This window comes from Nicotiana tomentosiformis, chromosome 7 (genome assembly GCF_000390325.3).
Source record: "Nicotiana tomentosiformis chromosome 7, ASM39032v3, whole genome shotgun sequence".
Classification (NCBI taxonomy): domain Eukaryota; kingdom Viridiplantae; phylum Streptophyta; class Magnoliopsida; order Solanales; family Solanaceae; genus Nicotiana; species Nicotiana tomentosiformis.
Window position 1 is genome coordinate 17644494 of NC_090818.1, and position 14990 is coordinate 17659483.

Genomic DNA, 14990 nt, shown 5'->3' on the forward strand with positions numbered 1-14990 from the left:
CTACCTTTTATGGCAGAATGTCCGGCACGTGAGTCTAATCTTCATTTGAAAGCGAGAGCACGCCCAGCTAGTTAATTAGCCTCCTCTACTCCTCTCTCTCTCTGTGTGTGAACTTTTGAAACCAGCGCAGCAGTACGTATTTCACTGCAACAAAAGTCCACTCTTTTAGCTGTATTCACTAATCTTGAAAATACCCAGACTAATTATTAGTTAATTAAGCGTACAAAATACATAGTACTATCTATATATGTATGTTCATACTATGAAATACCAGTAACGTAATACATATGTGTTCAGTGTTTACATATATACACACGCATTCTTTGCCATTAATGTCAGCGATCAAAACTTGAAAAATGAGCACAGAGTCTCAATTTCTCCTGATTCAAGTCTCTCTAGTGTTGCTTTTCTGTAAGTGGTTTTCATTGATTAGCCATTGTTCAATGCTTGATTAGATCGATGTTGAATTGCTTAATTAAGGAAGAAATTATCTTGATGCAATGTAATGAATTGTACTTAATAAGAATTTGAGTCAGTCTAACCTTTCTAGAGTCATCAGCCATACATAATTGGGATGTAAAGTTTTGAAAATGGATGGCATGCATTGTGTTCTTGAATTAACACCGAGTGGTGCTTTCTTGATATTTGGAATTGGTGATAACGAGATAAAGGAGCATACTTGGTTTAGTGGCTTTTGTTTTCTTCTTTCCCTTTCTTGTTTTAATTAGATGCAGTGTTTGGTATTGGATTTTGCAAGTCAAAGTTGATCATATTTCCCACGTTCAGAACTAGGATTCCTATCTGTTCTAAAGAAGGCTTTCTCTAAATCAAGATGAGTTCAGCAAACAAATCTTGTGCTCTTGGAGGAGGAGGTGGCAAAATAAGTCTAGAGAATTTCTTCTAGTACTTCGTATCTTATTTCTTCTTAGAAATTTATGAGTGTAGTACGTGTCTGAACCCTCATATGCTGCGCTCTTGTTCTACATTGTGACTGTTAAACTATTTTGGAACTAATATACAGATGTGATAAGGTAGACCTAGAGTGATCAGTGTAAGCGACGTGAGTAACTAATAATGCAGGTCACTTCAACATTTGGTGCATTAATAGCATTTGTGCATAAGCAAGTTGTTTATATTTAAGACGCCAACATGATGACCTCCGTGTTGGATGGAAAACAACACCTCGATGTGCATCACTAATTGAACTCACAGCCTTTTCGATTCAATTAGCCATGATAGATTTCTTCTGACTGATGTTCAATCATTTATATGATCTCTATGAACTGTGTCTCAGTTTCAGGAATTCATGGATCTCTGTGCAAGCAAGATAGTGATATTCTGTCCTCTGATATATTGAGTAGAACTCATTATGATACCTCTCCAAACATCTCACCTAGCATTGCTCCAGAATCTATGTTGCCGATGCAAGCACCTTCACCATTGATGCCATTTACATATACTGGTGTGCCAAAGTTATCAGGTATGCAACATATAGACTGACAATACCTCATAGGGATTGTTTACTAAAAAATTCCAGTGAGTTGATATAAGCTGGTTACTGATGAATGGTGCTGTTTTTAACTTTTCAGGACATTGTGCATTCAATTTTTCAGCTGCAGACAGTATTTTGAGAACAACAGCGACTAATTGCTGGTCTTCACTTGCTCCATATCTTGCTAATGTGATATGTTGTCCTCAATTTGATGCCAGCCTAGTGGTTCTTGTAGGGCAGGCTAGTATACAGTCACAAAGGCTCGCTCTGAACTTGACTCATGCTACGCACTGCCTTTCGGATGTTGAACAGATTCTTGAAAGTCAAGGTGCTAGTAAGAAGCTTCTTGAGATTTGTTCTGTGGATCCGTCCAATCTTACAGAATCCTCTTGTCCTGTTATAGATGTTAACGAAATCGAAAACAGTTTAAATACATCAGCTTTGCTGGTTGCTTGTGAAAAAATAGATCCAACTATTGAGTGCTGCAACCAAGTTTGCCAGAATGCTATATCTGCTGCAGCTGAAACTTTAGCAAGATTCAGTGGCTCCCTTATTTTGCCTGAGAAATCAAGTCTTATGAGTGACTGTACGAGCATTGTATTGCGATGGCTGGCCAGCAAATTTAATCCTTCTTTAGCTAATAGAATCATCAGAGCACTTTCAAGCTGTGACATTAACAAATGTAAGTCAAATATTAAATTGGATGAAAAACTGTTGAGAACTTGGAAACTTTGTAATTTTGCCTCTTTAATAGAATCTACATGTTGAATATCAAATCTGCATAATTTGAAATTTATTACAATTTAACTCTGGCCTCGAAATTTTTTGACCAAGGCCATGCATAATGTGTCATCTTTAATTTGGATACATATATTTTGAGATGATAAAATTAGGCCTATTTTTGTTTCTGAACTATTCGTTTGTTTACGCTGGTAGCCTGTCCATTGGTGTTTCCTGATATAAAGGACATTACTAAAGAATGTGGAGAGGTAACGAGTAATCAGACATCCTGCTGCAATGCAATGGATAGTTACTTGTCGCGCTTGCAACAACAGAGCTTCATTACAAATCTGCAAGCTTTAAATTGTGCTACATTGCTTGGCAAGAAGTTGCAAGAAGCTAATATTACTAGCAATGTTTTTGACCTTTGCCATGTAAATCTCAAGGATTTTTCTCTTCAAGGTTAGTGCCTTTGCTGTATTATTTCATCCTGCAATGATTTTCTCTTGGTACTGATTAGATTATTGTCATTGTTTGGGCGTTCAATTTGTTCTTACTGCTGCGGAACCCTGGATTTCATTCACCACATGCTGATCAACAGTCGATGCTAAAGGTAATGAATTGAATTTTAGGTCTGTCTTTGTATCAACTAGATACTTTATTATATATTCCCAACAGCTTCTCTATATTGACCCCATGAAATGGCACCCCATAATCTACTTATATTTTTTCACTTAAAAGAGAAGATAAATGCAAGTAAATTGATATATCTGATAGGATCTAGATTACTTGTTTTATCTTGATCCTCCAGAAGTATGGGACACACTTGATCAATCTGGAGTTGGTTTTTTTGACATGTTGAACTTTTTAATCGAAAACATATGATTTATTGCTTATATACACTATATAGTGTGAGGCATGTAGTTTAATATCGTCGTTTTTAATTGGGTACAACATTGTTTAGCACATGGAATGCATGATATGACACTCTTAGCTAGGAAAAGCAACATGAATGAATGATGCTTCTCTGATTTCTTTAGTATTTCTTTCTGCTCAATAGTTGAATGATATTTATGTCTAATGAGAATTGCAATTGTTGAGTAGAAACTTCTCATTTCACTGTCATTCATTCTCATGTTCGACTGAATTTTTTTGGTTTTAATTTACTGTAGAATCGGGATGCCTCTTGCCCAGCTTGCCTACAGATTTAACATATGACCAGAGTTCAGGAATTGGCTTCATTTGTGATCTTAATGATAATGTGGCAGCTCCTTGGTCCTCAGCATATTCTGGTGCTGCTTCTACCTGCAACAAGAGTATGTACAACTTTTCCCTTCACAAAACTTTTAAAAAGATAGAAATATAATTAGCTTTCTTTACAATTGCAAAAATCTTAGAACTTCCATTTTCCTCTCCTTCTGATTATCCATTTGTCAAACAACAAAATGATTTTGCAGCTGTTGCACTTCCAGAACTTCCCAAGGCAACATCCTCTCAGTTCAGTATAGGTATGGGTTAATAGCTAGAGCCTTGTATTCTCTAAATAAATTAGTTGTTACTACCTCTTTTCTTTTTGGCCTTAGGCATCCCAATATCCTGAAACTCACTGACTCGATTAATTCGGATTCACACCGGGTAGAATTAGAATGTCACTAATCTATTCTGTTTCTTTTGGTGTCATAAATTTTCTAATGAAGAAACTTATTTCCTTCAAATTTATTAGTATCTGACAATATTTAAAACGGGCTAACTAAACGGGATATCTAAATCTACAAACTTTTATTGCATTTCAGGAGTCAGCATCAAAGATATGGTGTATACCCTGATATTTGCTTTATCAATGGTCTTCCAGTTGCTCATCTAACTCTTCTGGATTACTTGAATTTTCATCACAAGAAATATGCTATACCGTATATTTATATACGATTCTATCTGGATGTTCAGAAAGAAAATGTTAGCACAAGTAGCTCAAATTTGCTGCATTTACAGCATCATTTATCTATCATTCATTATTCTCTTTTTCTTTTTCTTTTGTTTGTCGCAATAAAAATTGTACAGAGAAACTTGTTACGGTATATACTATTAACCATGCGTTTAGACATAGTATATTCTAATAATTGTCATGGTTAAAAGCCTAAGTAAGAGATTGTTGGGATATATACTATTAACCATGGATTTTGGTTTGGATATAGCATTTATTATGGAACAATTGTTTATTCAATTTTAATAAAGTTTTAAATAGATCATATATTTGTTTGTATCTTTTACTTATATAGTAGATGATTTAGTGTATAGAGTTTAACTTATACACGAAAAATTAAATCATCGGTTCTTATAAATATAAAGATCATATTCACAATCTAATGATGGAATTGGACAAACCATCACTACTAGAAATTCGGCAAAAACCGACCAACTTTGTTCGGTCGAAAAACCGGCCAACGGTTTTTCAAAATTTTTTATTTTTTTATTTTTTTTACGAAACCGACCAACTTTGGTCGGTTTTCTTTGGCACAAAAATGCGGGAAACTATTTTTGAGTCCCGCGAAATTTATTTTTCAAGAAACCGACTAACTTTGGTCGGTTTTTCAATTAAAACAAATAAAAATTAATATTAAAAAAACCGACCAAAGTTGATCGGTTAATTCGGCCGGTCATTTTAAAAAACCGACCAACTTTGGTCGGTAATTTTATTTTTTAATAAAACCGATCAACTTTGGTCGGTTATTTTCGTGCGAAAATACAATTAAAGAGTATAAATCAAATAAAAGACAATCTTAAAACAAAAAGCACCAATGGTCTAGTGGTAGAATGATATCCTGCCACAGTACAGACCCCGGTTCGATTCCCAGATGGTGAATCTTTTGATTACATAATTAAAATACTGACCAACTTTGGTCGGTTTTCTTTTTTGCAATATTTGTTTTCTGAATTTAATTGATCGACCAAAGTTGGTCGGTATACCTTTCCGACTCTTAAAATACCGTCCACACGTAAATGGTCGCGTTTTGGACGGTTATTGGCCATTACCGACCAAAGTTGGTCGATTGTTTTGGTCGATTTTTACCGAATTTCTAGTAGTGCATCAGGAATGATTGTAGCACAAGATTAAATATAATTTATCTTGACTATGGGAATGGTTTAATTCCGACTTCTTGTGCTAATATATTTTGTATGTATTGAACGGACCAAGTAGAGATAAGAATTTTATAGTGACTTAATAAAATAACTTCTCTTGCCACTAAACACACTTATACTTTTAATCTTGCTATAATTATTATTAATTGTGTATATTATTTATTGTTTTGATTTATTAAAAGGCGAGATTCTTTTGTAGGTCAATATGCCTGGTAAATTGGACAATGATGATATACATTGACGAAGTAATAGTTAGTTGAGGGAGACCATGTCTCGGTCTAGAGATTGATGATACACATTTATGAAAACTTATAAGTTTTCATGTGTAAACCCTGCAGGTGGATTTTGTATCCGTCACATAAAATAAGTTAAGCGAAAGTCTAAAGAAAATAATTAATGAATTAAATTGTTAGTAATTTAATTTATTTGATTAGTATTTGAATCTTAACATGGGGAGTTAAATAATGTTTAATGCAAGAATTTTGAAATTGAACTGATGAGTGCAGTTACGAATTTTTAGTGGAATAATTCATAATTTATTATGGTAGTATTAATTCGGATATTTCGAATTAAGTTCATAGTAGGAAACGTTGTTAATTAAATACTGCGGTCCCTACTGTACCCGAATAACTAGGAATTAAATGAAATCATATTTCTTGGTGGAAAAGGAAGACCCGACATGTTTAGGAAAAGGCTTTAAACCCTAAAACATGTGGCTATATAAAGATGTCTTATTCCATAAGGAGGCGGTGGTTTTTACTACATGGTTTTCCCAAGAGAAATTCGCCCACACGAATTTCGTTAATTACGGGCATTATTCAGGTCACACAGCAGAAGACTGTGGAACTGGAGGATGATCTCGTGGACAATTTTCGCTCTTACTTGAATGCTGTTTTCGCGATTGCGGTCACGCTTCAAGAGATAAATATCAATTTTATGTTTGATTAAAATTTGTGATTATGTATTGTCTATATTACATGCAAGTGATCCGGGTTATTTTCTTTCGTTGTTCATACATGTTTCCCATCAAAACTTTGGATAGGCGATGATTGTATATAGTTATATACCATATACGTGGTTTATTATGAGTTTAATCTGTTACTTTTGTAGTATTGTTGATCAGTAAACTAAAACTCTTTTTTCAGTTGTCCGTTTCCATAACAGTGACAAAGTTCTGGTTTATAGACCAAAAGAATTAGAGAATTATTTGGTAATTTTTACTAGCTCGTTGGCCAGCTGCTCGTCAATTCAGGCCACTTTTTGATCAGTTGAAGGAAAAATCATTACACCAGCAGCCAAAAGCCAATGCCATAATTTGGAAGGTGAAAATAGTACGGGTACCAGTTTTCGGATTGGTAATTTAAAAATAGTCAGCGTTTGCAAAGTCATTGAAAAATAACCATTATTTTTGCCGAAACACTAAAAGTTCCATCATAATATGCTGGATTATGGAGCTCCTGCGTGTAAACTTCCATCATATTATGTTGGAACTCCAGCACATGGAAAGTTTCAGCATAATATGCTGGATTATGGAGCTCCTGCGTATAAACTTTCAGCATATTATTTTGGAATTCCAGCACATTGTGAAATTCTAGCACATTATGCTGGAGTCTCATATGTTAAAAATTCGAGCTCCAGCATATTATGCTGGAATTTTTCCGTACTTTTAATGGTGTTTTTGTTCAAATTTTATTTTTAACATGAAAAAGTGGCTAAATTTCAATTACTTTTGAAACTATGACTATTTTTCAATTACCAGTTGTAAATCTGACTATTTCTGATTTTTTTCCCATTTGGAAGTTAACTTAATAAAATGTCAAACATTATTTTCACTACTTAATACTTACGATTATCAGAAAAAATACAACACGCCCTTATTTCAGCATCTCATCACATCCCTATTAGATTCTACCAGCTTTAGGCGTACAATTCTTTTTTTAAGTAAATATTTTATTGTTTACCCTTAAAATTGAATAACAATTAAACTTATAATGAGGTTCTAAGGATACGTGATTTTACTTAACACCAATAGATAAATATGACAATTAATGACAGAAATGAACTATAAAGTAAAGTGAACCAGTGTTGAAATGGAATTCGACCCTCGGGCTAGGATGCCCTCGAATTGATTGATACCAAAACAGTTAAGAATAAAGCAAGTTGATGAACAAGATAGTATAAGTTAAAGAGAGAGCGTTATATTGTCTTTTTTATGCGAGAACAATGTGTCTTACAAATGGTTAATACTCCCCTTTATATAGTAGAGGAGTTCTACTTATGGTATAACTCTAATTGCAGAAGAAAATCCCATAATTAGCTAATTAACCATTTCTGATTTGATTCGTTTCGAGATTTACACCATAATCCTCGACTAGTCACCGAAGTTTACGCCGTGATCCTCGACCAGTCACGGATATCTCGCCTTTCTGTTATTGTGCTATCTTCGATCTTGCTCGATGTCTGTCTCGTTTGGCTTCGATCGCTACTAGCCTCGATCTCGATAGGTACCTCGGTTCTGAACTTAGTACCTAGTCCTCGTGATTTAGTCTGTTCTGTTACGAGGTCGTCCTTTGATGCAATTCTCCCGGTCTCGGTCAAATAGTAAAATCGGATGGGCTCGTTTAAACCGTATACAGATAGTCCCCTCATTTTTTTGGAGTGTAATGACAAGAAACGAATTGAGCCTTCGATTTTTCTACCTCGACCTGTCATGACGTCATCCTTGTGACGTAAGCGACGGAAGTGACCGAAACGTCCCGTCTGTACAGTTACCAAGGCATTAAATGCGCGTCAGTCGATGGTCCGCCACCGCCAATTTTGAACCGTCGTTGTGAAATCTATAAATAGCCCCTCTCTTCACCATTTCGAACTTTTACTTTCAAATTTCCAATCTCCAAAGCTTTTTAAATCTTCTAAGTTTTTCATCTGCAAATCTACGATTTTTACTCCTAACCTCTTCTTAGAATACCAAATCTTATCATCTCCATCTATTTTTAACTTCAAGTCCAAATGGCGAAAACGTCAAAAATTGTTCCTCAAAAGGAAAACGCTTCTTCATTGCGGCCGGCCGGCGACAAAACACCGATGGAGCCGCGCCCTGAGGAGTGTGTTCCCGGGGGTACGTCCTCACTTCCGACTTTAAAATTGATAAAGCCTCGTCGATTCCTGGTTGATGCGAGCCAATGTCGAGGTATATATGCTCGATAACCAAGGGATACCTTAAGCAGGTAAATAAAGACTGCAACTAGGAGGACAAAGAAGTGATGATCCCGACCCCTGAAGAGGACATCACCACCCCATGTTGAAGGGTTTCTAAGTGTTTACACTTACCCTTTCACGCCGGGCCCCATCGACCCTGTCGTCGTTGATTTTTGTCGTCAATATCAAATAACCCTAGGCCAAGTCCATCCTTCCTTTTGGCGAATTGTTATTCTGCTCCGATTCTTCGTGAGCAAAGTCGAGGGGATGTCTTTCACCCTCGACCACCTCATCAGGTTGTACAGCCCCCGCCTCTATCGAGGCGGGTTAATAAAATTCCAACGCTGGGCTACCAAAGTGCTGTTCTCGAGCATATAGAAGGACAAAGACTGAGACTAGATGGGCCGATTCATTAGAGTGAGGATTTCCGACCTAATCCGGGCCGAGAAGATGCCATTTCCCGAGAAATGGAATATGAAGTGTAAGTACAATCCCACTGTTAGCTCCTATTTAGTGTTTTGCTCCTTTGCTTCTTCTCATCGATATCCTTTTCCGTGATGTAGCGGTCGCTTGGATGCCCGGTGCAATTCCTAACCTCAAGAGCTAGATTCGGGACCTGGACTCGACCTCTACGTATGCCGAGCGCTCATGGCGCAATTTATCAAAGGGACGATGGGAGGCCAAAACTCATGGTAAGCCTCTTTTCCATGTCTTTGATGATTTTGTTAAAGCGTTTCTTACTTAATTTCCTTTCATGCATGCCTTGGTAAAGATGCTGTCATGAGGCCCTTATCTGGTGAGGAGGAGACTTTGATCCCGACACCGAAACTGGTGAAGGACAAAAAGAGGAAAAAGACCTCAACCTCCGAGGATCCAGAACCTAAGAAGAAGAAGGCCCGTAAGCCGAAGAAGAAACATCATCCTTCTGACCGAAGAATTTGTTCGGCATCTAAGGGAGGAAGACGAAGAAGAGGAAGAAGATGACTCTGGGTTGGTGGCCTGAGTAGAAATGAGCACCGAGGCCCCAAAGGCCACTACTGAATCGGTGAAGGCTGCAGAGGCTCCGTCTCGAGATGAGGGGGTCTCGGGAAGAGACTTGGGCGAAGTCATCGAGGATTGAAGATGCCTCCCACCATAATGAGCCAACGGTAGGTACGACTGTAGGGGCTGGTCTCGAGGCCCCTCGAGATGGAGAGAACGCCCCAAGTGATCCACCTGGGGCAATAGAAATTGGATGCTCGCCTCGTTTTCTGAGGAGATGATTCAAGAGGCTCGGGCCTTGAAGACCCTCTCCATCAAAGGAGCCCATAGAAGGGAGGATCTCTTCCGTGATTACTTTATTGGGGTCGAAGATGCTACCGACCTGAGCGACTTGGAGGTTTCGAGGAAGGACTCGGGCGAGGCATCGAGCCTTTTCAACGAAGCACAGCAAGCTCTTAATCGGGTAAGCCTTAACTCCACTTGTTGGTATTACCCTTGTGTTCATTTTTCTCTTCATGTTTAACTTCTTTTCTTCTTTCTGTGTAGGCCTCAGCGCTTCATCGGAAAGCATTTTCTCGCTCTCGAGCTGAGCTGAGTCAGTATGAGGCCAACCTTCGAGGGCTCACGGAGGAGAGAAATTCCCTTAGACTTCTCTGTGGGAAAAAAATAGGAGACCAAGGACATCCGAGCCGAGTTGGCTAGGGCTCACCAAGATCAGACCGACCTGATCGAGCAGGTAATGAAAATCTTAAAAGCTCATGGGCTCGATTCGGTAATGGTGGCTAACATTTCAATCTCACAACTGCAGCAGAAGGTCGAGAGGATCGAGCAGCTCCGCGAGGAGGTCAATATGATGCAGGCGGAGACCTTGGGGTGGAAAGAAGGTATGAACCGCTTTGATGCAGAAAAAGAGACTGCTTTATCCCAATTGTCATCGGCCGAAAGTCAACTTCGAGGCATAAAGGAGAAAAGCTCAATTCAGGCAAAGAAAATAGAGGAGCTCGAGGCTCGGTTGGCTTCCGAACTTGCAAAGGCCAAGTCTGAAGCCGAAAAGGCAAAGACCGAGGCAGAGGCGATCGTGGCCGTCTACCGAGCCGATGCTGAAGCCGCTCAAGTCCAAGCGAGAGAGGCAGCCGAGACCGCTCAAACTCAAGCATATTGGATTGCTGAACTCGCCAAATGCCAATCTCGGAGGGAAACCCTCGAGGAGATCCACGCTCGAGGTTTCGATCTTACTAACGAGATAATAAAGGCTAGAGAGCTTGAAGCTGATTTTGGAGCGCTGGCCTCCTCTGATGATGATGATGATGCCGAGAGCAAGAGCGGGTTCGAGAGAGGGGAGGACCTCGATGGAGAAGAAGCTGCCCCCGGAGAAAATTAGGAACCTTAGAATTTTTCACTTTTGATTTTTTGTGTAGGATCCTGATCGGACCTTGTAAATATTCTTATATATATAAAGATCTCTTTCCTTTCCGATTTTTCTTTATTTCATTTTCTGCCTGGTGAAAATTTTGTTTCATTCATGCCTTATGAAAATTTTGTTCATAAGTTCGAGGCTTAGGCAATTTGATCGAAGTCGGACTAATGTAGTTTTTATAATCGAATGAGTACTTGCTCGAACTCGGAGTAGGGTGACCCTTAGGTTTTAATTGAGTGAGGATAATTTCTCGAACTCAAAAATAAAATGACCCTTTAGGCTATTGAATTTGGCCGATACGGCCATAGTAAAAAGAATGGCTTTCTCCCCCTTTTCGGCTTGAAAAGTTTATTATTTGATCATATAAAATCTGTTGTGCCTTAGCATGAACTAAGGGATTTGCTCGAGAGTTCGAACGATTCCGTACCCATTAGAGTTTTCAAGGGTTGATATTATCAAGACCCTTTGTTTCGTAATGCCTTAGCATAAAATAATATCGACCCTTGAAAGCCCTAATATCAACCCTTTGTTTCGTAATGCCTTAACATAAAATAAAGAATTTGTTCGAGAGTTCGGACGACTATTAGGGTTTTTGAGGGTCGATATTATCGAGACCCTTAGTAATTCAGCTGAGGGTAGCCTTTTTAACTTGTTTATGAAAATATTCGAAGGCATGTTTTATAACGGAAATCGGACGTCTCTGAACCGTGTTAATTTGCCCGTAGCCTTTAGCTTGGGACTCGTCTTTGGGGCTTGTTACCCTGTTATACTTCGAACTTGTTCGAAGTATCAGTCCCCGAGTGGGGTAGCCGTGGCCTATAAAATCGAGGGTTGCCTTTTTAAGGTCTTACGATCTCAAGGTTTAGTAATTCGATCATGTCGATTTTTCTGATGGTAGTCCCCGAGTGCAGGGTCAAATGTTCGAACTTTAGTTGTGACCAACCCTTAAGCCAGTTTCCACAATAGATCACAAACACGACATTGTAAAGTAAATATTTCTCGAAGGCATGAAATATCTGAGAAGGAAAAATACTTTTTTCAATAGATTAACATGCGTATATGTTTGCCATTAGGGCTCGAATAATCTACATGGGCATGGTTCGTTCAACTATTTGACCCTTACAAAATTTACCTATCGAGACCCTATCGGCACAAAGCATTTTCCTTGTAACTATCCAAGGGTAATGCCCCCAGTATTCGAGGTTGATTGTAAAGGAGCCTCAGATACTGTTGAATTGCTCTAAGTTAGAACGAACAATGGTTGCCTCGTTAAAATCCTTGCCGGAAAAACCCGTTTGAGACAAAAACCGGTCTAAGGAAAAAAGAGTGCAACGCGTGCTTTCAGACCTAAGGACGTTGTGTTTGAAGAAACTTTTGATGTCTTCGATTAAACACCTGCAAATGGTTAGTATAAAATATAAACGAAAGTTGAGAAGGTCATACCTTAGCAGTAATATCGTTTGAGGAGTGATATGTTCCAATTGTTTGGTAATTATTCGCCATTCATCGTGCCAAGTTTGTAGGATCCCTTTCTGATGATATCGAGGACCTGATACGGTCCTTCCCAGCTCGAGCCAAGTTTTCCTTCATTTGGGTCTCGAGTATTGAGGGTGACCTTCCTCAGAAGCAAGTCTCCAATTTTAAAGTGTCGAAGAATGGCTCTTCGATTGTAGTACCTTTCGATCCGCTGTTTCTGTGTGGCCATTCGAATGAGAGCGTCGTCCCGCTTTTCATCTAGCAATTCGAGGCTTGTATTCATAACCTCGTGATTTGACTCTTCCGTTGCATATCAAAAGCTGACGCTGGGTTCCCCGACTTTAACCGGGATCAGAGCTTCGACGCCATATAATAAAAAGAATGGTGTTGCCCCTATACTGGATTTTGGTGTTGTTCAATATACCCAAAGGACTTCGGGCAATATTTCTCTCCATTTTCCCTTAGCGTCGTTCAATCTTTTCTTTAGATTTTGAATGATGGTCTTGTTTGCCGATTCAGCCTGTCCGTTCCCACTAGGATGATATGGTGTTGACATGATCCTTTTTATTTTGTGATCTTCGAGAAAATTTTTCACTTTGCTGCCGACTAATTGCTTTCCATTGTCCCATACGATCTCGGCAGGCATCCCGAATCGGCATATAATGTGGTCCTAGATGAAATCTATGACTTCTTTCTCTCTAATTTTCTCGAAAGCCTGTGCTTCAACCCACTTAGAAAAATAGTCAGTCATAAACAAAATAAATTTAGCTTTACCTGGGGCCGATGGTAGAGGGCCGACGATATCCATTCCCCATTTCATGATTGGCTATGGGGATAAGACTGAGTAGAGTTACTCTCCGGGTTGGTGAATCATCGGCGCATACCTTTGACATTTGTCGCACTTTCGAACAAACTCTTTTGTATCCTTTTCCATATCGGCCAAATAGTATCCTTCTTTGATGACTTTGTGAACCAATGATTCAGCACTGGAATGATTTCCGCAGGTGCCCTCATGGGTTTCTCGTAGGACGTATTCGGTATCTCATGGTCCCAAACATATTGCCAATGGTCCATCGAACATCCTTATAGAGTGTTCCATCTTCGGCCAATGTGAATCGTGCGGCCTTCGTACGTAGAGTCCTCGATTCCTTAGGGTCCGATGGAAGCTTCCCGTTCTTTAGGTACTCGATGTATTTTTTCCTCCAATCCCAGGTCAGACTTGTGGAGTTGATTTCGGCGTGGCATTCTTTGATTACTAACCTTGAAAGTTGTACGACAGTCCCCGAGCTAATCGCATAGTCTTCAACTGATGACCCCAAATTTGCAAGGGCATCGGCTTCGCTGTTTTGTTCTCGAGGTACATGTTGTAGCGTCTATTCTTTAAACCGATGTAGAGTCACCTTTAATTTTTCCAAGTACCTCTGCATTCGATCTTCTCGAACCTAGAAGGTTCTGGTGACTTGGTTTACCACAAGTAGGGAGTCACATTTGGCCTCGACGACCTCTGCTCCCAAACCTTTAGCTATCTCGAGACTTGCAATCATGGCCTCATACTCGGCCTCATTGTTAGTTAACTTGGAAGTTTTGATAGCTTGTCTAATTGTATTACCCGTGGGCGGCTTTAAAACGATGCCTAACCCGGACCCTTTCACGTTCGAAGCGCCATCTGTGAAGAGGCTCCACACCCCCGATGATGTACCCGACTTTAATAATAGTTCCTTTTCGACCTCAGGTACGAAGGCTGGCGTCAAGTCGGCCACAAAGTCCGCTAAGATTTGAGACTTGATGGCCATTCGGGGTCAATACTCGATATCATACACACTAATCTCGACGGCCTATTTGGCAAAACGGCCCGAAAGTTCGGGCTTAGTAGGCATCGAGAAAACTAAGGATCTCATGGCCGGCCGTGGCATCGATCATGCGATCAATATTCGGCAGAGAAAAAGAGTCTTTAGGACATGCTTTGTTTAAATCTTTATAGTCTACGCACATTCTAAGTTTATTTCCCTTTTTAGGGACTACGACTACGTTTTCTAACCATTCGGAATATTTTACTTCCCGAATGGATCCTATTTTGAGAAATTTGGTTACCTCGTCCTTGATAAATGCATGTTTTACATCGGACTTAGGCCTTCTCTTTTGTTTTACCGGGCGGAACTCCGGGTCCAAGCTCAGTCGATGTGTAGTGATCTCCGACGAGATTCCTGTCATATCTAGGTGGGACCAAGCAAATCAATCCATATTATTGATAAGAAATTTAATGAGTTTTTCCCTGAGTTCGGGGGTTAACCCCGTACCCAAGTATACCTTTCGATCGGGTAGATACTCGATCAATATGACTTGCTCCAGCTCTTCGACTATCGATTTGGTGGCGTCGGAATCCTTGGGGATTATGAAGGATCGAGGGGTCCAGTATTCATCGCCCTCGTCCGTTTCCTGCTTCTCCGACTGAGTCGAGGCTGGTGGTTGTGATTGCTATTTAACTTCCTGTTCTCCTTTGGACTCCAACCCCTTTGTTGACGAAAGTGCCGATACCGGTATTACTTCGTCGACTGCGAACATCTCTTT

The 14990-nt window shown here is 39.5% G+C and overlaps 1 protein-coding gene across 1 annotated transcript; it reads left to right on the forward strand.

The window, feature by feature from the left end:
- The first annotated feature begins 242 nt into the window (after nt 1–242).
- LOC104087509 (uncharacterized GPI-anchored protein At1g61900-like) lies at nt 243–4233 on the forward strand. Its single transcript, XM_009592004.4, has 8 exons — nt 243–411; nt 1295–1480; nt 1590–2174; nt 2429–2674; nt 2814–2825; nt 3385–3528; nt 3670–3720; nt 4006–4233. Exons 1-8 carry the CDS (start codon nt 357–359, stop codon nt 4074–4076), a joined length of 1350 nt encoding a protein of 449 aa, XP_009590299.1. The 5' UTR covers nt 243–356; the 3' UTR covers nt 4077–4233.
- The last annotated feature ends 10757 nt before the right edge of the window (nt 4234–14990 follow it).

Coding starts and splice junctions, on each gene's coding strand:
- LOC104087509 (XM_009592004.4), top strand. CDS start 357: ATGAGCACAGAGTCTCAATTTCTCCTGATTCAAGTCTCTCTAGTGTTG. Junction 2,175..2,428: donor AAGCTGTGACATTAACAAAT/GTAAGTCAAATA, acceptor TTACGCTGGTAG/CCTGTCCATTGGTGTTTCCT. Junction 3,529..3,669: donor TGCTTCTACCTGCAACAAGA/GTATGTACAACT, acceptor ATGATTTTGCAG/CTGTTGCACTTCCAGAACTT.